The 25,174-nt window shown below is 39.6% G+C and overlaps 1 protein-coding gene across 1 annotated transcript; it reads left to right on the top strand.

Moving 5' to 3' along the window:
• The first annotated feature begins 395 nt into the window (after window positions 1-395).
• Window positions 396-25,174, top strand: LOC124279486 (myeloperoxidase-like). Its single transcript, XM_046715306.1, has 14 exons — window positions 396-525; window positions 9,348-9,550; window positions 10,138-10,267; window positions 14,594-14,793; window positions 15,155-15,346; window positions 16,620-16,713; window positions 17,405-17,511; window positions 17,957-18,058; window positions 20,730-20,819; window positions 21,282-21,442; window positions 21,862-22,418; window positions 23,287-23,456; window positions 24,145-24,244; window positions 24,396-25,174. Exons 2-14 carry the CDS (start codon window positions 9,355-9,357, stop codon window positions 24,829-24,831), a joined length of 2,535 nt encoding a protein of 844 aa, XP_046571262.1. The 5' UTR covers window positions 396-525; window positions 9,348-9,354; the 3' UTR covers window positions 24,832-25,174.

Genomic DNA, 25,174 nt, shown 5'->3' on the forward strand with positions numbered 1-25,174 from the left:
TATAACATGCGACATAATTTAATTTCACAATCGTGCACACGGCTCTTTCTTTGTTACATGAACACTAAGTGTAGTGTTGTGTACAATAACGATGTGTTGTTGGTGGAGTTTCCCATGCTCGTGCGGTTTCGTACAATGTACTCTTTTGTTACAGGTATTCCGCATGTACGAAAGGTTGGACATAGCATCATTTGGTATCTTTACATCATGTCAAATATACTGAAAACTCCAGGTCCTAAGTTCAGCATTATCCCTAATAGAACTATTAAAGTAAAGCCTATCCCGTTTAACGTATGTGTGTGTACCCGGTATTGCTGTACCGCCTTCTTTCATATGACACACATTATCCAGATTTGCAGCTTACGGCCATCGTCACCTACTTCTCGCTGATTTGTCCCCAGACACGGATAAGCAACGATGAGAAGCGTGAGCAATCTGATTGGCGTTCACAGTGATATAAATCCCCATGACGCAAGCGAAAGGCTAAAAAGAAGACAACTACATACAAGAGTTGATCTCTCTGAGGTAAGTATTGTGGCATTGATTAGAGTTTGTGTGTACTGAATGATTGGATTGTACAATTCCTAGGATTGTACATTTCCAGATTTTCAAATTGACAGATTACTTATATGCGTACATGCAGTCATTTTGGACATGGGCTTCAAGGTAATAGTTGATAATGTGAGTTTGGTAACAATTTTGTCACACATTAAAGGATCTTCTAAATTGAAAGTCAGAAATAGCTGTAGTATACATCAATAGTATGTTATGTACTTAGTCCCCATCACATCACAGTTTTAATGTTTGTTGCTAACAAATAATAAATAAATAATAATATAGCTATTGGAAGGAACAGGGATTTATATCTCATGAGATGACAGAGGCTGTGTAAATCCCTTTGCGATAAGATCACTAATGAACATATTTTACATGCAAAAGAGCACCTGTTATCTTCCTTAAAGCATTAACGTGTACACGGTGACTACAGATTTGGGTGATACCAATATATAATAGGAAGAATTAGAAAAATGATTCTCGAAATTGTTTGCTTAAACTAAAGAAACAAAGTGTGTAGGTTTAATCCAAACGTTCCTCGTATGCCAAAATTTGTAAAACACATGGAGTTAATGTCAGTTTATTATTTGACAGAAACCATTCAAATTATTTTTATGCAAGTCATTTACAAGCACTGTCAAAACACAGACGATATGCGCAGAACTAGAATTGTCAAAGCAAAGGCAGTCTGTGGAGAAATGAAATCAACAATATGTACTAACTAAAACAAGTATGCCCCGTTATAAGAGAAGAGAGTTATTAATGTGGTTCAGAATAATGCTTGGTGTTGGTAAATACGCTCCTGGTGTCAGTGGTGATACGGGATGAGACGCGTTGGATCTTGTCTAATGGTCAACTGCTCTGGTCACTGGAGGTGAGTTAGCACTATGAACACAGCCTGCTTTTATATTTTCCAAGGACGGAGAAACATGTTTATCACTAATGTTGAGATATTATCTGTATTCAGGTCGTATATTTTCTTTTAAGGCATAAGTAATGGCACATGTATTCTAATCCCAAGGTGCTGTATGAATGTAATGCTGTTGTACATGGGGGTGAGACTATACTAAACAATCTGGACTGGTAATTAATTAGAAATGAGCACTGAGAAACAGGCCCTAAAATACGTCTTTTGGGCCATTAAGATCGGGCCTAAACAGAAGCCCAGTGTTACCAAATAAAAAAGCCTTTTATAAAGGCAGCGTTGGGGGTACCTTGAAGCTGATTTCAAGAGCATCGCGATGACCATATCTCTGTCTATTAGAAACATGCTTCTATTAGAGATCGGTACTTGCATCGCAAATACGGTACGCTCATCTCCAATATATGACATGTCATATCAAAGGTCTTTGTCATGTCTAACCATGTCTGGAAATGAAGTACTAAAGTACTGTCGGAAATGCTAGAAAAATGCTTTTTGACTTATATTTAAAATTCAGAGGTATTACAGTTACTTAAATAACAAATATCACTTTAAGAAACATCTACCTAATGTAGACCGAGGGAATAGATTTTGAGACATGCCCTAAAATGTGTTTTTACTGATGAAAATACCAAAAACTTAGAAAAATAACGGGTAGTGGGACGTTATTTGATACAAACATTAACTGCCTGTGTTACGTCATCAGCATGCACGGTATCGACAGGTGAAATTGACACCTGAGCACACGCTCGGGGGAGGTGTCATCTCAATAGATGTTTTCTTCAAAATGTTGAATATGTGTACGTATAGTATACGTATTGGTTATGTAGGAGATCATTTGTGCATTTGTGTATGTGTGTTTGTTTTGAAATAAACAAACGAATTACTGTACATTGGAAAGAATCCTATCCATTGTGTTATCTTATCGATTGACTGTAGAAATGTGCAACGTTTTAATAAGTGTTTTGCATGTCAACAGTATATTTCATTGCAAAAAATATGGATGTAATTCGGTCAGTGTAATCTAGTTGTGAACATTGGCCAAAGATTTAACGAAGTCACTGGTGTAGCTTCTTTAGAATATATATATTATTCTTCTCCTAAAGTTTGTAGACCGCCCGTCTAAGTACTCCCTTGTCAAAGTTGTCAAGGATGGTTTTACGTCCCGGTTTTGGTTTTGAGACGGTCCCTGTCTTGTTTGATTTGTTTACAATATTGTAAACTTGTTGGTAAGACATAACAACAGCTCTACAAGTACTGTAATAAACCCTTTCTAAACTAATGAAAGGTTTACCTCTGTCTTTTTCAAGAACAAAAAACTTATAAACCTTTGCAACAATTGACTGCAAATAGTTGGCCATAGTGGACGCTGTGATAAAGATATGCATGCATGACGGGAAACTTATTTATCAAGATCTTAACATTTATATTAATATTTCTTCAATAAAGACACGATAATTAAGTAAAGTAACACAAACATTCAACATTTATTTGTTAAAGAAAAACGTTGATTCATATTTTTACACCACCTGTATTATTAGCATAAATGTAAAGACTATTTCAGATTTCTGTTGTTGAACTCTGAAAAAATCTTAAGTTGTTGTTTTGGTACCATATTCTCTCCTGTAAACTGCCCTTTTAATGCATGGGAAAGTTAAATCGATTGGGAAAAAAATTAGGTACACTATAGGCGAGTTGATATATTAACAACATAGTACATTTATCACCTTTATCAAATATTAAGGCTAAAAAACATTTTTCTAGCATTTCCGACAGTACTTTTGTGACTGTCTGGAGGAAATATGGTCCTATATAGTCCCACCGCCGGGCCAGGGTCTATAAGCGCGCGTGGGTTAGCAAGTGACGGACGGAGGAAACATGGTCCTATATAGTCCCACGGCCGGGCCAGCGTCTATAAGCGCGCGTGGGTTAGCAAGTGACGGACGGAGGAAACATGGTCCTATATAGTCCCACCGCCGGGCCAGCGTCTATAAGCGCGCGTGGGTTAGCAAGTGACGGTCGGAGGAAACATAGTCCTATATAGTCCCACGGCCGGGCCAGCGTCTATAAGCGCGCGTGGGTTCGCACAGTGATTACTGAGACGGTATAACATGAACGCTCTGCGCTCATCACTCGCAGTTCTGATACTGAACACGCGGCGGCTCTCGAACTGATTGTAGGAAACCAGTTTCTGATAAATTCAGGAAAAGCTACGGGGTGCTCTCGGAACTGGATTTTTCGGAAACCAGAAATTGAACTGAACTGACTAAATTCGCCGCTTTTAAATATTCCAGCTACATCACGGCGGGGGACACCAGAAATGCTTCACTAATTTGGGGATTCGATCTTTGACGATTCCGCAATTCGAAATTTTGCACTGAACTGGAACAAATGTGTGTTTATTATCGTTTTTTATCAGTAAGAACACAGAATGTGTTTAAATTAGAGATTTATAGAAAACTCAATTTCCGCATTAAAGCGGGACATTTATTTCAGATTACCCATATGTCACGCGTCTCCTAATTTGATACAGCTATGTTCATGGGAACTTTGGAATTGCCAAAATACAATGAGACTAAGTACCATCGGCTGACAGTTCATTTTGAATATTCTAATGACATTTTTGGGGTATATATACAGAGAAATTTCACCTTAGAGACAAATTCAGCTTGAAACTTGGACTGAACAGGGAACTTTCAGACTTCAAAAACTTACAGGTGTTTGTTCTTGAAGAGTAGCGTGACTCACGACTATATAAAGGTGTTTGCTCTGAACTAAGCAATCCCAAGAAGACTGGTTATCCACGGGTTTATAGAAATAAATGGTATGGAATATAACATCCTAGCCAACATGTTCAGCTCAGCAGCACTAGATTTAAGTCCCCCTTGAATACAGAGCAGCGAAACTACGTTTCGACCTGATAAACCAGTAGCAGTACGACCAAATTACGGTCCAGCGAGGCTTCGTGACGATTTTGCCAGAAAGAGCCTAACGTCTTACACCGAACACGCGGACATCGATGGTTAGGTTACAACCTGCAGTTTCCGACAGTGTCCTCGCATAGCCTAAGAGAATAACCAGAAATGTGTTTTATAAAATAAAGAATACCCAAGTAGTACAAACACTCTACTTAATCAAAAGGGGAGATGTAACTACCAAATGAATAACTGAACAGAAGTTAATTATTTGAACGGCATTCTAAACGTTAGTGAGTTAATAACGAAAAATACCACTTTATGTATACAACTTGCATAAATCGATGTTATGGTGTAGATTCTTACTCCGTTATCAAGCTAAACGTGACAACGAAGTGATATGTCCAATTGAACATAAGTTACCCACAGGTAACGATAAATATTTACAATGTACTAAACATTGATGTACAATTCTCAAGTTGACAACAATAACCGTAAACACCTGGAAATATCTACATAGAATTAAACATACCCGAACTGCGTGAAAACCCAAGTAACATCTTCCATGCATGAATAAGCTTACCTACCCATGTGTAACACCAAACCAATTCATGACGAAAGTAGCGAACTATCTGCTAGTGAGTAAAAGTTATGGACAACCAAATCCATTATGAAGGTCATACGTGTATCGTGAAGTGAGCCGAGCAGGGACGAAGTTTGCCGAGCTGTCGAACAACAATGAGAGATGGCGTTACGGTCACTGGACCGTGAAAAGTCTGGTTATGCGACCCAGTGACCCAGTTTCAGTGTTTTGGTTGTTGATCGCCCCATTCAACAATTATGCAAATACAGGGCGGTGAAGGGATTTACATTTCAGGACATAAAAATCAGGCCTCAAATCTCTGAGGTCTGGCTCAGATTAAAAATGAACACATTATATATTTGAAAGAAAATCTTTTTCTTCTTTATGTATACTCTTTAATTATATGATCACATGGAACTGCAACCTTGTGCAGAATGTGAGTGCAGAGTTGTGTCCCTTTGCTTCGCCAGAACACTATGATTGAAGGTTCGAATGTTGGTCCGCTCCGATTATGTGTCTGAAAGGCAACCTAACAGCGAAAGACCCGATGGCCTGCTCATCGTACAGCTGCATTGTCTTAATGTACAATTGGATTGTCTTAATGACAGCCTTCTTACAACTGAAATACTGCCAGGTGCGGCGTTAAACAACAAACATTTCTTTCATTACTTTTATTCAAATCCGTCAGCAACAAACTCTTGCCAAAATGTCACAGGGTAATAAAACGTTTTGCGAATGCACAAATTATTTATCAATCCAAATCAAATCAAGATGAGATGAAGATCACTTGTAAAAATTTAACAAAATTAAAAACAAATGCTTCATTGCAAAAATAGATAGTTTCCCACAAACATATTTTCATCACCAGCCAGACTTTTACAGGATGCAACAGATATATAGTGCCAGTGAAAAGGAATTCTACATCAGTGTTTAATGGTGGATAAACATGAAAATAATTCTTATCGCTAAACGACTGAATCAGTGTCATTTCACAGCGGACAGTGACATGTATTATCATATGAAACAAGTTCTTCGAAATGAACAATACATCTGTCCACCAGATACACAAACAGAATTAATTTTAGGATTAATGTATCATGTGCTTAAAGGATTATCGAAATTGACTTGTTTAATCAACATGTATTAGTTGCCGTTATCCCCGACAGAAGGACGTTGGTATTGAAGACAAATAATTACAATGTATTGAAGAACGATAATCTTAAACCCCACGACAGACCGACATGAATCCCTAATACTTTCTAAGTTACAGCTGTTGTATCAGTAAATGAAGAAAACAGTGTTCCAGCTTTTCGACCGTGACAGGTGGTGATATGTTTATACCATAAATTGAATATATAACTACAAAATATCTGCTTTGACAGCATTTGACCCGCCCAGATGGTATCAAGTTAAGACCATAATTCCGTTGCAGATACTACTTAAGATAAGTGTCAAAACACATTCAATTGTAGTATTGTTGTGGTTTAACGCCGAACTCAGTAATGCAGCTGAAGGACGTCGACCTGTAAATAATCGAAACCGGATGAGACAATCCACTGACTATGACCAACGGTCAACGCCTGAGAGATGCAATGACACGTTATCAAACAAGGCCACCGAACCTGACCACGTCATCTATTTGGTCGACTCTTAAGACCAGCATTGTCTGCTGGGTGTCATTGTCACTACATAGGAAAAGTAATGCTTGAAAACATGGTAAAAGGTGACAGGTATATTATTAGCAGCTAAAAGTAACTAAAGACAGGGAAGAGATCTAAGATCCCTGTTAATACTGACAGGGGTCGCTGACTAACAAAACATGAGCAAATATACGAAGGTAGCTAAAACCACTCTCTGATAAGTTCTTGAAAGGCATTTAGAAGTTGGACGAACATGAATACATAATACGTTTTTCTGGATAACAACTTCTGTTTATTCTTTATACGACGTTTTTAGAGCTGATTCTTGCTGCTTCATCAGGTGACTTCTGTCGTTTCTTTACCCGACGTTTCAGAGCTTAGTCTTGATCCTTCATCAGGTGACTTCTGTTTATTCTTTATCCGACGTTTCAGTGCTCAGTCTTGATCCTTCATTAGGTGACTTCTGTTTATTCTTTATCCGACGTTTCAGTGCTAAGTCTTGCTCTTTCATCAGGTGACTTCTGTTTATTCTTTATCCGACGTTTCAGTGCTCAGTCTTGATCCTTCATCAGGTGACTTCTGTTTATTCTTTATCCGACATTTCAGTGCTAAGTCTTGCTCTTTCATCAGGTGACTTCTGTTTATTCTTTATCCGACATTTCAGTGCTAAGTCTTGATCCTTCATCGGGTGACTTCTGTTTATTCTTTATCCGACGTTTCAGTGCTCAGTCTTGATCCTTCATTAGGTGACTTCTGTTTATTCTTTATCCGACGTTTCAGTGCTAAGTCTTGCTCTTTCATCAGGTGACTTCTGTTTATTCTTTATCCGACGTTTCAGTGCTCAGTCTTGATCCTTCATCAGGTGACTTCTGTTTATTCTTTATCCGACGTTTCAGTGCTCAGTCTTGCTCTTTCATTAGGTGACTTCTGTTTATTCTTTATCCGACGTTTCAGTGCTAAGTCCTGCTCTTTCATCAGGTGAAAGATGATGAAAGATCAAGAATTAGTTCTGAAACGGCGTATGAAAAAGAAACATAAGTTGTTATCCAGAAAAACGTGTCATGTATTCACACTCTCTGGCAAGACAATCAAGAAGATGCAAAGGAATCCAGTTTAGGCTTAGCTGAGACCAGCTCTCATCTGTGGGTTAACTAAATCAATGTTCTGTAGAGCGAGTAACCAGTGTTAAGTTAGTTATGTACAAATGAGCACCGAGAGCCAAGATATCGAGTTGTACCGACTGTCGAGCAGCGAGGAGCGGGAGGGCCCTACGGTCACTGAACCATGACAAGGCTCGATTTACGACCCGTGACACTGGGGACCAAGTATATCAACGGGGTTATTTAGTTTCAGAAATAGAAAATAGAATGTATAAAATGTTCACATTATAAGTCCTTAAGATGTTTTGAGTTGTGAAGGAATTTGTGATATTTGTCTGTTATGTTTATTTTCGTTGATATCCTTTATGTACAAATATACCTGTCATCATTTTGAGGCTCGTATGTATAATGACGGCATCGTATACTCATTGACGGCAAATCGATAACATGTTGTCTGCAAAATGAATTATGCAGTTCAGAAAAATTACACATGTGATGTTATGAACCAGTTGTATTCATTGTATTATTTTTGGCCTATTGGTTTCTTTTGTTGAAGAGTGTATTTGCATTACATTCTTCCTGATGAGATTTATTCGAGCTCATGTGTATGTTAGGCGTCATACTTATACTCGGAGTCAAGCCTGATCTGGAAGTTTCTAAAACATCTCAAATATTCAAGCGTTGTCTGTCCTAGCGAGTTAGAGAATGTTCCAGAATACAACTTCTGGATTCTTCCTATACATACAAAAAGGTAGACTAACGTTTAGTCACTGAATACATGTAAATTTGATAGTAGCAAATAAACCCATTTAAATTGAAAAGGAGCCCAAGGCAGACCAGAGATTCAGCCCTGAACCTGAAGAAATCTAGACTTGCTTCATTTAGGTCTTTAGCATTGCAGGGATGCCTAAGCATTGGGCAAATTAATATGGTTCAGGGACTGTAAGACAGACTAACAAAAGGGGTGCGTTCTTGCCTCGGTCGTCTCACATTCCATCTCACATTACAACGAGCAGCAGAGTGACGATAGCTTACCAGTTATAGTAGTTATAGGTACTGTACTTATACTCAGTCTGTCTTTGTAATTGCTCTTGAGGGATTTGTATAGATTTGGAACTCAATAATTTTAGAATACACCTTTTAACTGTATCAAACTTCTTTCGTGTATTTTTTCCAACCAATTCCTTGTACAGATTTCGGGTTACCCTTTATAGTAATTTCAACTTAAGAATCGTCACGTACCAGTATATACTGTATACATCGATGCAATGTACATAGACTACGCCAATGATCAATATAATGAATTAAAAGAACTAAAACTGCGAGATGCTTGGTTCTTAAAGACAATGAGTTAATTTTGCAGTTTTTGATAATAAAGCAAACATTGCTATATTATTTTATTAAAGCGAGTCACTTTATGTATTTAAGTTCGTAAACTCATATCAATAAATATCACTAAGATACATTATAATTAACATGTTCTGCTGTTCCTGGCGATGCATTCTTCTCGATTATATATAGTTGTATAATTATATTAATTTGTACCCGGATCCTCTACAATCTACAAAAAACAACTTTGTGAATAATAGTATCTACCTTAAATGTAAACACTGTTCTATTTTCATCACGCAGAACCACAATGCTGAAGCCGGCAGTGCTTATTTCACAGCTGATTCTGTTGCTGATGGTAGCAAACTCTGATGCAGCATTGTCCTCCCTGGAAGTCCAAGCTGCGAGCGTCAACCTTAATGCAGCCAAACAGCAAGCTGCTCTTTCCCAGGCCGAAGTTCAGCTTGAGGCGGAACAGAGTCAAGAAAGTTCCTTTCAGGAGTTAGGTAAGATGCCACTCTCTTGGTGAAATACTGTTTGCATCTCTTGGTGAAATACTGTTTGCATCTCTTGGTGAAATACTGTTTGCATCTCTCCGTGACTGCTTTTGCTATGATTTGTTTGTTTGTTGTTTAGTTAGCGCCGCACTCAGCAATATATCATCTATATGGGTCGGTCTTTGAATTATCTAGTCTAGTCCAGGCAATCCAGTGACCAACAGCAAGACCATCGATCTACGCTATCATCGATACGATGACATGTGTCAACCAAGAGAGAGAATCTGACCACTAGATCCCGTTAGAATCCTATTACCACAAGCATTGGTTGCTGAAGACCAGTTCTAAACCCGGATCTTCACGGATAGTTTTTGCTATGAAGCATGAAAATGAAGGCCTCAGATGGTATAAATGTCAGTCCTACAAGCATTGCCACATCCATATATCTGTCTACAAAACAAATGATTCTGTGTGTGCTCCTATTAACTTAGCTGAAATGTGTGTAATACAATAGTTTTAATAATTTAAAGCAACAATCTAACAAGTGAACGTTTATTCCCACAAACACAACATTTGATTAATGTGTCTCTCAACAGACCAAGCGGCATCTGAACCCGGCTCTACAACTGATCAGCTCAACCAGTTCACATTCTCATCACCTGAGAGCATAGAGAAGGGAAACAATCATCGTATCAATGTCCTCCAAGCTTCACAGTTGCTGAAGGCGTAAGCATAATTCAGAATTGAATGATTAATCAAACACCATTCATACCATTTAGTATTATAGTTATAAAGGTATACCTGGAAAATAATATGGACCTGTAAACTTTATATTCTTTTGCATGTATCACCTGTTGCTTTGATCTTCCCTCAGCAAGGGTACATGAGCTGATGATGAACCTGTGTCAGGACAACCCAACCTCTCTGCTGCAGTTTATTTTCATCTGTAAAACAATATGATATAATACTAAAAACTAAACCAAAAAAATTGACAAATCTTTTGCACAGAATCAAATGAATAATTTGAATCAAATTGTTTCTGTCAATCTTAATGCGGACATGTCTTTGCACGACATCGGCTGTTGTGTGTGTGCTGCTCCAGACAGTTTCGGATGACGAAGAGCCACAAAATGGTAAAAATTAAAAAACATCTAAAGAAAAACAGTAAAGTTCTGGCAAAAAGCTTTGATTGAAATTAATTTCAGGAAAATCAATAACGGAACGTCAAAAATCAACTTAAAAAAATTAAAACAAAATACAAAACAACAAAAGAAAAAATGCTAAATCAAATTTAAAGTTAAAAGCTTTGAATTTGGGACAATTAAAATGTAGTCATTAGATAAAATATTATCAACAACTCCGGCCGCTAGAATGTCTTGGCATCACTGAACGATTACTTATTCTATCCTAGTCGTCAATGTATTGGAAGTCATCTCATCTTGAGATGTATTCGCAACGACATATGCTGAACCCATTTCTATTAGGAATGAAACATTTCGGTCTACCCTTAGTCCTTCGTTTTCTGTCTGCCACTGAATCTGTTAACCGTTTTGCTCTATAAAGAGGACGGTTACCATCCTGGGTCTCCTCAGCACAGATCCTCCAAACCTCTTACTCATCATCTTTACAGGGACCACCTTGAACTTGTTGCCAAAGGAGACTAAACACTGGAAAACAGATTCACCATGTCGAGTCCTTTAATGACATCGGTATGTCCTCTGAGCACGACAAATATATCATTTTCAGAAGAAAGAGGACTTACGAAAATCTTGACCTCAGAGCTGGACGCTCGTAACAAGTCCAAGGCACAAATACGTATGCTGCACCCATCTTCTCATATTATTTTAGTGTTGTTGATTGGACGAAACCAGAAATTAAGAGTATTGACACCAACACCAGAAGAATCATGTCACACAATAGAGCCCTCAGTTGTTTAAATACTCATTCAAACGAGTATTGGAACACCCTTTACAATGTACACTTCGTCTTTAATGCAAACGGTAAACAATAAATGATGCACCAAAACAACGTTCAGAGGTGTTTTCTTTCGAAAATACAGATGTTAAGGTCAAGGAGAAGAATCTCAAAAGGACCCCAGAAATGGGATTTCGTAGCCTTTCCAGTACTAATTTTGTTTGACACTATTTTCAGACTATACTAACACTTGTTATTGAAACCTGTGCTCATACTGGTTGCGTTTTGGCGCCCGTCATTATTACCACAAACAAATGAAAATTTGTTCAAATGCAAACATGGATAATATGGAATGAGTGTATCTGCCAAAGCGCAAAACGCACGCTCGTGCGTTGCATGATTCATGAGTAACAATTGCTCCCGTGGATGTGAAACTGGAGTTGCAGACATTTGGACATTCTTCATTGTGTTATTCAACATGGTGCATCGACCTCTGAGCATTGAAGACCGTGGACGAGCTATCGGGTGGCATCGAGAAGGAGTTAGCCTTAGAAAAATTGGTCCACCACAGCCGTAATTCATCGACTATGGGAACGATTTCAGGTAACTGGGAGGTTGCAGGAACGCCCACACCCACGCCCAGGCAGACCAGGATCCACTTCAAGGTCTGACGACCGTTATGTTGTTGTGACGGCACAAAAGCTCATCAAAACAACTGCTAATGCCCTTCGACGACGTCTCCGACATGCCACACATGTGAACGTCAGCGCACAGACAATTCGGAACCGTCTTCGTGCTGCTGGTATCGGTAGCAGACGTCCTGTGGTGAGACCAAATCGTCAACGTCACAAAGAAGCACGACGGGCATGGTGCCATGTCCATATGCGTTGGAATCGTCGTGATTGGTCTCAAGTTTTGTTCACGGATGAATCACGCTTCAATTTAACGTTCCAGGATGGGAGCATTCGTGGTGAACGGTCCCGGGATTCCGCAGTCCGTGAGCATGACAGGTTCGGCGATGGGTCTGTGATGGTCTGGGGCGGCTTCAGGTTGCCTCACATAACCCCCTCTATCACGTTGAAGACAATCTGATTGGCATTCGTTACAGGGACGAGATTGTGGAACGCCTTGTCATTCCTGCTCTTAGCGCTATTTGACCAGGCAGAATACTTCAATATAATAGCGCCAGACCTCATCGTGTTGTTACAGACTTGCTCAGCAATAAAGGTGTTCAGTGAATGCAATGGCCAGTTTATTCTCCTGACCTCGCCCCAATTGAACATGTCGGGGACATTTTGGGACGACGTGTTCGTGAAAACCATCCTAGGCCTGCCACCCGTCAACAGCTGTTTTGTATACCTACTTAACACGTCAGAGTTCTTCACGTGCACTTTTGAAGACATTTTTTTGTCTGGTGATACTCTTGTGAAAAATGCCAAAACACATGATGGAAACAAGGCACTCCACAGTTATCTTGAAAGAGCCAAGGATGTTGGTCACAATCCCAATGACATATAGTGATTTGTTGATGGTTCAATTCTCCTTGGAGGTACAGAAATGAGTGTCACCAAAGAGCGAAGAGCCATATAAAATAACTCTGTAAGGCTCTCTGCAGGTACACCTTTTGACCGGATGCCAAGCCTTAACACATAGTATTTAAAGAGACATGATGGTCAGGTTCGATCAATTTCTTGCCGTCTTCGCCTTGCTTGTGGCCTGGTTTTGACTCGGAGGTCCATCCACGGTACTACTCACAATATGTAGAGGATCGGAGGTCATAGAACTACATTATTTCTTTGAAATAGAGCCCGAGGATCCAAGCCAACAATCCTGATTTAGTCCTTTTTGATGACACGAATGAAATAATTTATTTCAGTCAATTTTGACAGTGGTTGGCAAGGTTCAGGAAAAAAGTGACAAGTATGCTGACCTTGCATCCCATGTACCAAGTTAGCCGATTCCTCATTGTTCTCGGTACCCTTTGTTTTCACATCCTGATCGCTTGACGCAGATATTATGACCTCGGTCAATCTGGGCCCGTCAATCTATGTGTGTGCACTGGCGTGGGCGGTTTTGGTATAAGATATTCATTTGAACGTGGGCATTGGTGGCGTTGTGCAATATTGCTCTGCAGCTTCGACAGCTAGGGAAGTAATCTATTCCCGGATAGACACAAATATTTTTCATAAAAGACCAGTGATTCATGGACACGCTACGCATTAATGAGATTTGGTAATATTTCAGCCATATTGAACCATACCAAACGTCAATATTACTATGTGGATCAACTGACACAAACACCCCCACCCAAGGAATAATTAAATTGCAAATCTGAACGCAAAAAGAACGGAAAGCTTATATGTCGCCACTGTGTCGCTCAGTAGTTGCAGTGAGTGGTTTGAATAGTTCGTACTCCGAAAATGAACAGATTCTTTAGCTCAACTACGTTCACAACAGTTAAACACCTATTGTCCATTATGATATCGCGTGTGTAGATTTTCCAACGGGGCCCCACCAAGCGCCCGTTCAAACTGAAATATTTCTAATTTGGGGATGTTTGTGTATACATATACTGTGAGTGTAGTCATTAGTGAGTATAGTCATTCTGGTCAACCATTTCCTGATTTGCCTCCTCGCATTAATAAATGCACGCATTTTCGTTTTGAGGTTTGCACTCGCATTATTTAATACACGCATTAGTTTGTTGATTTACAGTATTTATCATGTGACTGATCTACGGATTAGATTTAAATCGTTTCTATAATCTCTCACGCCGCACTCAGCAATATTCCAGCTATATGGAGGCAGTCTGGACCAGACGATCCAGTGATCAACAGCATGAGCATCGATCTACGCAATTGGGATACGATGACTTGTCAACCAAGTCAGCGAGATCGTATCCGATCCCGTTAGTCGCTTCTTATGACAAGCATGGGTTGCTGAAGATAAATTCTAAACCTGGTCTTCACGGATTCATAACTGTAATCATCCCTAATCGTACATTAATGTTGCACACACTTATGATTACAACCTGTCTAATTTTGGGTACCATGTTAAGTTGGGATCAATAAAAAACTGCTCGTTAAATATCAGCAGTTCTTGAGATTGAACATTTACATGGTTTACTGATGAATGCAGGGCGAACGTGTCCGGAGCAGCTGTTCCATCGGTGCTGAAGAGTGGTTTCGGTTCAAAGCTCAACTGCGGTTCCAACGTAAAGTGTAGCACGTCCTCCAAGTACCGAACAGCTGATGGTTCCTGCAACAACCTCGCGAACCCAAGTTGGGGCATGGCATCCATTCCAATGAGACGATGGTTGTCCCCAGCATATGATGACGGTAAATATGTCACATTGTAGTTTTGTTGGCCCACTGTGTTATTCTCTGCCCGATTCGTCCTAAAAATGATTCTGTGTCCGTGGGTACCATATCCGTGCTCGGTGGTGTCACCAAGACGTGTAAGATCTGTATTAATTTTAACTTTCATTCCGCATTAAGCTCACATACCATGAAAATGAAATGTTACTATTTCAAGTTGTGATGGGTATGGATAGGTGTGCACCTCTTTGTGGAAATGAACACCTGGTTTTACCATGAAGGGTATGCATCATACCATGGCAATCTGGCTCGATATGTATTTGGGAAACACGGTGCTTACCATCTCATTATTCGATTGATTATGATTGGGTATCTGTTTTAGGTATCTCCTCTCCACGAGAAAAAGCCACCCAGGGGTGGAACACAAAGTTACCAAGTGCCCGCCTGGTCAGCACGACCGTCCACACCCCATCAACAAACGCTGACCGGCACGCCTCTTACACTCACATGCTGATGCAGTGGGGTCAGTTCCTGGATCACGACATCACCAGCACACCCACTCAACAACTGTCTGGTAGTAACAGTATAATTGTATTTTGTGAAAAAAATATTAATTTACCTTAGTGTTTGTTTTTCCATTGCCGAAGCCGGCAACAACGTCTCGCTAAGCAAAGTTTAAAATGATTTCTATTCGAGTTTCAATTCTAAACTGTCGTTCTTACATGCACCGAACTGTCTGAATAGTACTTATTATGCTTATTAATTTCGTATTCGAGAAAGAAAAATCATGGCGCTGAGTTGGTTGGTCGTTGACTGTACTGTTGTTTAACGCCACACTTAGCAATATTACAGCTATATGGCGGCGGTCTGTTAATAATAGCGTGTGGACCAGACAGTCCAGTCATCAACAGCATGAACATCGATCTGCACAACTGGGATACGATGACATGTGTCAACCAAGTCAGCGAAGCTGACCACCGATTCTGTTACGCATGTTTTACTGAAGACAACTTCTAACCCTGATCTTCAAAGTGATAAACTGCGTTACTCGATTCATCATTAGAACTATTACACAATTTTTGGGGTATCATTTTTGCATACGATATCAGCAACTAAGCTGTATACATCAAAATGAAAACAGAAATGTGAGCCTTCTTATTTTTATCTCTGTAGAGATTATTGTGAGTGGGTACTCATTTTAAAAAGGCATAAAACTACAAAAATCTTATTATCTATAATTGCTTTACTGTGTAGTAACTATTTCATGTATTTTGTATCAACAAGTGACCCTTAGATTGTATCTATGAATATTTAATTCGTCAGATATTGTTGACTTCTTGTCGACAACGCTTGTTTATGTTGTTCAGTTCAAATGTAGTGAGAGAGAGTACCCTCCCTTGAACCATCGATAGCGCGGTTTCGCCGTTTTTGTTGCAGGAAAGTGGCAATCTCAACGTGAATCGGGGGCACGTGAATGCAATATATCGATTTCTGTATTTTGCAACTAGTGCTTATGATTAAAGTATATCATGATTGCACAACATCATCTTTCGTCTGTTCAAGTAAAAACAAGAAAATCCTTTCCGTGATCATGAGAACGGTGCTTAAAGTCCATAGAACAGTTCAGATGGTGGGGCTGTGGGGTAGTCTAGTGGTTAAAACGTTTGCTCGTCACGCCGAAGTCCCGGGTTCGATTCCCTACATGGGTACAATATGTGAAGCCCATTTCTGGTGTTCCCCGCCGTGATATTGCTGGAATATTGCTAAAAGTGGCGTAAAACTAAACTCACTAACTCACTCAGATTAAATCATAATAATAATTAACATGATCATCATTTTCGATATAGGTTCGTATGGCGGCTCTTCTATTGGGTGTTGTCATTCTGTTGTTCATCGAGGAAAAAGAGCTGCTGCATTTGTACAACCATCTGTCATCAACAGGTGGGAAATTCACATTTGTATATAGGTACCAAACCATTGTCTGTGTTTACATATCCATGCGACGTTTTGGTCCTTTATGATCAACGATAACGATAGAAAACAACTAGATTTTAGGACGAAAATGAGTACAAAAATGTCATACTACAGCTTTGTAAGGTGGCTTTTTAAAAAAAAAAACATTCATGAGATCGCGAACACAAATCGAATAGTTATGCATAAGAATTCAGTTTTGTTTAAACATGACTTCGTATTTTATGAATATTTTGTAAATGTATTTTAACAATGCATTGGGTGCCATAATGTTGAAATATGCGCCAATGTCTATTCGTATTGTATTGGACCTGTGCGTTACGAGTTTACAACTACTTCCTTTAATTATAATACAATTTGAACAGTGAAATGGAAAGGTCACTTACTATGTATGATTATTAATGTGTACTTAATTCAGGCAATCCAGTTTTACAATTTATAATTAACAGTGGTGTCTATGGTTTGCTCCCTATGTGATTTTCGTAGTACAGTCTTATGGTTAATACCAGGTGAAGATTTGCTGAAGATTGGAGCTGAATAGACCAGGTCTTAATGATGGAATCATTCATGCTTCCTCAGCAATCTTAAAAGTCTGAACAAATGTACAATCATCCACATTCATCCTGTGCTATGTTGTACCGGTCAGTGTCTGTCTTTTCAGGCCCCAGTGCTTCCCCATCGTCATCCCGCAACCCGACAGACACTTCAAGTCCACCTGTATGAACTTTGTGCGCTCGGTCCAAGTAGCAAACGCTGACTGCCAATCAGGTAATACAGTCAATGATGATGACACGAGCAGGTAATATCAACAATGACACAACAAGCAGGTAATGTTGTCAATGACACACACAAGCAGGTAATGTCATCAATGACACACACAAGCAAGTAATATCATCAGTGACATACATACTATTGGAATCTCATAAAACTGGGGCGGTGGGGTAGCCTAGTGGTTCCAACATGGGTACAATGTGTGGAGCCCATTTCTGGTGTCCCCCGCCGTGATGTTGCTGGAATATTGCGGCGTAAAAGCGGCGTAAAACCAAACTCAGTCAGTCAGTCATAAAACTTTATATCGTGATAGCTGTATTGTTGTGAGTTGGGGACACAGACTTGGAATTCAACAATTCCAAATACAAGGGCATAAATAGAAAAAAACAGACACTATGTCACACAGTGGAAAAGTGACAATATATGAATATGCCTGTTCCAGTTCCCGTGGAACAGCTGAACCAGATCACAGCCTACATAGACGCTTCAAATGTGTACGGGTCCTCACAGACGGAACAGAACAAACTACGAACATTTGTGAACGGTAAGGATATGTACGGACTGTCAGTTCCATCGAAGGAATAATTTCATTTCCCACATGTCCTCAGATATGACTCACGATATGTATATTGTATACATTTTATACATAATACTCGTGACTCTGAATTACATAAATACAACAACGGACCATCTAGCTTATTTCTATTTGCAACCTTCAGCAATGTGAGTTCAGTTCATATTATCAGGGGAGCCCTGATTACTAATAATTATTATTATTACTGGATAAGACAATGGTGTGGATTTTCGGATGACAAACATTGTCCCATACTATCTGATTAGACATCTAACAATGCCGCCATCAATCAATCTTTATTCAGTACGTAAAAGGTCACGGGCCTGTAGTACATTTTATGTTTACATGATTAGTTAGAAGTCATTTACGAATTCTTTTCTATAACAATAATTTTTCTTAAACTCATAGTGAAATAGATGTACATTGCCAGATTCTGTAATAATAATGTGGTAGTACCTGTTAACAATCAAATTAATTTTCTTTACACTTGGATGCTTACAATAGTATGGCTTTAGGTATCTGGTTCGTAGAGTCTTATAGATAGGACAGATTAGAAGGAAATGTAATTCATCCTCAACAGTATTCATATTACATAGTTGACATATTTTGTTTTCTCTTTGATGTTTCTGCATACCCGCCAGTTTCAATAACTATTTCAGAGCAACGAAAGCGAGAGAGAGATATACCAAACTTTTTTACCTGGAGTTTTGCTAACTGGTCTTCAAAACGTATATCCGATTTCCATTGATTATAATATAAACAGTTTGTTATCAATAACTAGAGGGATGGAATGAAGTGACGTCATTTCTATTTCTCAAACTATACATTCGTGTAACATTGCTGCCATACCCCTGGTAGATTTTAAAATGAATACGCTGAAATAAATATTAATGACCACCCAAAAGTCAGACCAAAGTGGCTGCAGAAACACAAACCCAATGTGAAAGATTAAAGTTGACTAGTTACATATAGATATAGTTACATAATATAACTGTTTTGAAACTCGTAGCGATAAATACATACATACATACATACATACATACATACATACATACATACATACATACATACATACATACATACATACATACATACATACATACATACATACATACATACATACATACATACATACATACATGCATACATACATGCATGCATGCATGCATGCATACATACATATCCTAAAACGTCGAAAAGCGAACGTACAATCACCCAAACAAGCCTCAATTGAGCCCAAGAGAGCCGTAATTTAAACACACGCATGTGCGTGTATTTGAATCTCTCATGGCCCTACCCATATTAAAAACTTCACATTAGGCATCACAATTTTGTTACCTATGTTGTTTGTACTTTTTATATGATGATATATATACTACAAACAAAAAATATGGGAAAACAGGGAAAAAATTTGATAGTCATATGTAAACTGAAACGTTGTGAGGCCATTTATACTCTTCAGGTAAATGTAACTTTTTGTGTGATTAATGGGCACATTAAACGACATGTTGGAACATGCAGTGAAGCAACTGATTCAATATTCGTTGAGTTTGAATCAACAACAAACAATGTTAAAACAGCGATAAACAAGGGTGCGGAAACACATCAGCACCATGTTTGATTCAAACGCCCAAACACAACAGCCTAGTGCATGTGGAAGACAGACCTCCCATGCAGCTTGTAGCAACGTTTCCTTTAAAAGAAGCTACATCTTCTCCACCATGCCACAGCGCAAACCGTTAAGCGCCCGCAACAGAAGCAGGACCATTGCATGGTTACAGGATGGTGAATCCAAAAGAAGTGTTGCTCTCCGTCTTCAGGTGTCTCCCTCTGTCATTCACAGACTGAGGGACAGGTTCCTGCCACTGGTAGAGTAAAGGACAGACCTCGCTCTGGAATACCCATAAAAATATCAAGGGCAGATGACCGATATGTTATGTCCCAAGCCCTTCGGACCCGATTCACAACTGCCAGTGCCTAGTTGCCACAAGTTGCATGGGAAGTCTGTCTTCCACATGCACTAGGCTGTTGTGTTTGGGCGTTTGAATCAAACATGGTGCTGGTGTGTTTCAGTACCCTTGTTTTTCGCTGTTTTTAACAATGTTTCATTTCACTCAAACTCAACGAATATTGAATCAGTTGCTTCACTGCATGTTCCAACATGTCGTTTAAAGTGCCTATTAAGCACACAAAAAGTTACATTTACCTTAGAATATAAATGACCTCACCAAGTTTCAGTTTATATACGACTATCAAATTTTAGGGTGTTCCCATATTTTTTGTTAATAGTATATTTTTCATGAATTCTTAAACAATCACGTAATGCCATACACGATTTAAATACTTGGGATTAATTTTATCAAAGTACCGAAATCATTACGTGCGTTCTGATTGGTTTGTCGTGTTTCCGCACATCACATTCATCGAGAGGGGGGAGAGTGTTCTTGGAGGTTACGGCAAGGGCGTTATGTAGCCAATACTCATGAAGCACAACTAATCATTTTGAGTGAGACCCTACAAGCTTTCTTCAGTTAAACCTGAAATAAACAGTTTTCTATTCAAAGAATGACAACAAAAAAGTCCATTATCAATCGCAACTTTCAAGAAGAAATTGGCACGATTACACCGAAACCTTTTTCAGGTCAACTCAAGATGAAATCTCCACACTTGCCTGCCGATTCTCAACGTAGTTGTACCACACCAAACAGTCCAAACTACTGTTTCCTAGCAGGTAGGACGAGCGGATAGGGTTAAATTGAGTGACTGAGTCAGTGAGTTGAGTTTTACTTCACAATCAGCAATATTCCATCTATATGGAGACGGTCATATCGAGTCTGGACCAGACAAACCAGTGATCAACAGCATGAGCATCACATTTCTTCTATCAAAGTACCTGCAGTAAACATTGTGCATTCAACGGAATCAGATATTGTGTTATCACATGCTATTAGCAGTGACTGCTGCCCATTTTAAACTCATTATCTTAGAGCATTTGATCGCAGAACGTTGAAAATTAAACACAGAATTGTCACCTTACGTGCTATTGGACTGAACTATCTAATGGACTTCATGAATCACTGCAGACAGGAGATTTCAATACTGGTGGCAACTCTGTGTTTTGTCCTTTCAATTTCGATAACACCAAAATGCTTGAGGCAATACTGTTTTCAACGCTTATTTTTTATCCGTCAAGGTGATCATCGAGTGAATGAAAACCCAACTCTTCAGAGCACGCACACCATCTTCGCAAAGGAACACAACCGAATAGCTGCAAAACTAAAAGCCCTCAACTGTCACTGGAACGATGAGAAACTCTTCCAGGAATCCAGGAGGATAGTCGGCGCGATAGCACAGGTGCGAACATTCTATTCATCTTGAGTTACTGTTTTTCAATCCGGCAAATATGTACTTCCTAACTAACTTATATCAACTATCAATGTGACACAGGAAAATATCGATGTGTAGAGTTCGGGGTTCGAATATCGTTTTCACTCAAATGATTTTTGGTCCGTCTGTTCCATCTCGTAGATTTCAGGATAATAGTCACAGTGTAAATCTGAATCACATTAGACTTTCTTCACAGTCTGACAACCAGAGATAGTCTGAAGTACTGTTTATGTATCGAAATACCAAACTCATGATCATGATCACCAGCGCAAATATCTCAAATTTTGATTTTACATACTAGACACCGTATAGTATAGACACATAGTATACACTGAGAATGACCCTTTGAGAAAGGAAATGCAATTATATATCAAATTTAAATTCAGAAAATCACGTACGGTGAATACTTGCCTATCATCATGGGTAAACAAGCCATGATCAAGTATGGCTTGGCAATAATTGGATCTGGGAGTACGTACGCCAACGTCTACAGCACAACGACGGACGCCAGCATCAGGAACGCTTTCGCTACTGCGGCTTTCAGGATGGGACACTCCATGATCCACAGCCACTTTGCCAGCTACAGCTCTTCATTTAGTTATCTCGGCCAGGACCAGCTCAGCAAGATCTTCGGTAAGACGAATCTCATTCTGAACGTCAACAACAGGGAGGTTGGTCATTACTGCAGAGGACTGGTCAAGGACAGTGTTCAGAACACAGATCACAAACTGACACAGGAGGTTACGGACAGGTTGTTTGTCGACAGTAACGGCAACAGTCTTGACCTGGCAGCTCTCAACATCCAGAGAGGGAGAGACCACGGGCTCCCGTCTTACACCAAGTGGAGGAAGTACTGTAACATTCCAACAGCGACATCCTTCTCTGATCTCTCCCCCGCCACTCACACAACAGCTGCGGTGAACCTTCTGAAGAAAGTGTACAAGTGAGTGGAGACCCTTTTCAAAAGAACCTGCTTTCGATTATATTAGGGTGTAAAGCGCTAATGTACAGATATACATTTACATATACTTCTCTGAAACTACTTCCTTTGATTGTAATGCAATGTATGAAAATGAATTTGTTGGTACATCATTTGATGTAGACAATCTTTCTTGCAATTTAAGACAAGTGTTTGTTGTTTGCTTCATTGATGATACGTTCGCTCGTCACGTTCGAATTCCAACATGACTCCATTTGTGGTTTCATAGAGCTGGGCTGTTGTTAAAACATTTTAAACAATGACTATTAATAACACTAAGTTAAAAGTTTCTGGTGTCCTGTTAGTATAGTGAGAATATCCCTGAGTCCTGTGTTGTAAATACTAAACCCGAACTATATGTTGATACATGCTTACTTGAATGAAGGGAAACACGTTCTGCGTTTCTACTCTTGTCCCAATAGGGTTAGCGTCAGAACTTGTCGCGAGATTTAACTGAAACGGGAATTGACCACGTCGGTAATTTCCACAACTAGTGGTGACAAGTACAAAAGTAACAACCCGTGAAGATCCGGGTTAGGATTGATTTTCAGTAACCCATGCTTGTCGTAAGAGGCGATCGAGTAACGGGATCGGGTGGTCAGGTTCGCTGACTTGGTTGACACATGTCATCGTATCCCAATTGCATAGATTGGTGCTTATGCTGTTGATCACTGGATGGTTTGGTCCAGACTCGATTATTTACAGACCGCCGCCATATAGCTGGAATATTGCTGAGCGCGGCGTAAAACAACCGACCGAACCCAACTACAACAGAGACAGGAATTTCTGTAGACGCGAGTCACACCGATCTATAGGCATATGTCTATTACAGACACATCCACGACATCGACCTGTTTCCTGGGGCTCTGTCAGAGACACCTGTTCCAGGAGGACTTCTGGGTCCCACATTCACCTGTCTCCTGGGGAAACAGTTCCAGGCACTGAAGAAAGGAGACCGATTCTGGTTTGAAGAAAACAACGCTTATGTCAAATTTACTCCGAGTGAGTCTGAATTTTGAAAACACTGGATTCTCATATACCTAATGGTGGTTTTGACATACATTATTTTCATTTAAATCAAATCTTGCTGGCTGCACAACACAGAATGTAATATTCATAGAAAAATACTCTTTTCTCCATTATTGTGGGTAGACGGTGTAACTATTTTTCATGACATAATGCAGCGTTATATGTTTAAAGAGACGGGCAAAAGAAAATGGTATTTATACTTTCGAGAGCTTTCTCTGTTGATGTAATTCTGCTGTCGTTAGAGACGGGGCGGTGGGGTAGCCTAATGGTTAAAGCGTTGGCTCGTCACGCCGAAGACCCGGGTTCGAATCCCCACATGGGTACAATGTGTGAAGCCCATTTCTGGTGTCCCCCGCCGTGATGTTGCTGGAATATTGCTAAAAACGGCGTAAAAGCAATTTCAGTCGTTAGAGACGATTATTGGAAACATGCGATGACCACTCGTGAGGTGTAAGTGTACTTCAGGTTTTACATAAAATTTAACCGGTTGCTGATGTGTAAACAGGTATCTCTTTGTAAAAAGGAAATTCCCCTGGAAGAAAATTGTACGTTTCGAAGCAGTTTCTGAACAAATATATAATCCATAACAAAATTCATTCATAAGGCTAACTTATGTATGGGCTTGTTTCATGTTTACAATTACATACTGATGTGTTATCAGACCAGCTGAATGAGATCCGGAAGGCGAGTCTGTCCAGAGTAGTTTGTGACAATACGGACACCTTCAAGATCCAGAAGAACGCGTTCGTCAAAGGAACTCCGTAAGTATTCTTCATACAATATCTGTTCAATAAAGCAGTTATAAATACTGTGAGGTTTCACTTTCAATATCTATAGCTAAGTATACTGCAGACATGTTTTCTTATTTACACTTATTGTGAAAGACTGTTATGAATTTTTCCCATCTTCCAGAGTCCCATGCAGTTCTCTGCCTGAAATTAACCTCAATCACTGGAAGGAACATATCACGGCCACCTGGGGGGCCTGGTCGTCGTGGGGCGCATGCATCTTCAACAGACAGAGAAGGAAACGCTCATGCAAGCCCTGTGGCTGCACTGGTCAGAGCTCTCAGAGTCGCCCTTGCCCTGGGTGTAACAAAAGTTGGTCCAGCTGGGGGTCCTGGGGTAGCTGTGTGTCCGGCATTAGAACCCGCTATCGCTACTGCCGCAACAACATATGGCGTGGTCGCAGACAGGCGGAGTTACAGAAGCCACTCAGTCTGGTTCCAGTTGATGCTTCTATCCTTCCTTATGACCCATGCTTTTGTCCAGGGTCCAGCAAACAAACTGGATCCTGTGGGTGGTATTATCCTATCGGTCCCGTGGAGCTGGCGAGACCTAATATCTAATGTGGTCTACCGTGTATCATGATATTGAGCAGAAAAAGATTTACAAGTTTTGCACTTTCGATAATACTAAGGGAATGGAGTACTTTTTATTTTCTGCCCATTGTGTGTTAACAATATGAGACAATTCTACATATTATGTTTTGCTGATCGACATATGCAACTAAACAGAACAATGACAGTTTATATTACAGTAATCATGTAAAATTTGTCCTTGTTAATATTATTACCATCGAACTTGATTTTTGTAGTACTGTCAAATGAGGATACTATACTAGTTGGAAGCAATATGCATGGTGTAAGTCTTTGGCCTGCTCGGTGTTATGAATAAAAATATTTGACCGGA

This window comes from Haliotis rubra, unplaced genomic scaffold (assembly GCF_003918875.1).
Source record: "Haliotis rubra isolate DU_JTF1 unplaced genomic scaffold, ASM391887v1 Scf250, whole genome shotgun sequence".
In the NCBI taxonomy this organism is placed as follows: Eukaryota; Metazoa; Mollusca; class Gastropoda; order Lepetellida; family Haliotidae; genus Haliotis; species Haliotis rubra.

Coding starts and splice junctions, on each gene's coding strand:
- LOC124279486 (XM_046715306.1), top strand. CDS start 9,355: ATGCTGAAGCCGGCAGTGCTTATTTCACAGCTGATTCTGTTGCTGATG. Junction 20,820..21,281: donor AAACTACTGTTTCCTAGCAG/GTAGGACGAGCG, acceptor TTATCCGTCAAG/GTGATCATCGAGTGAATGAA. Junction 23,457..24,144: donor TTATGTCAAATTTACTCCGA/GTGAGTCTGAAT, acceptor ATGTGTTATCAG/ACCAGCTGAATGAGATCCGG.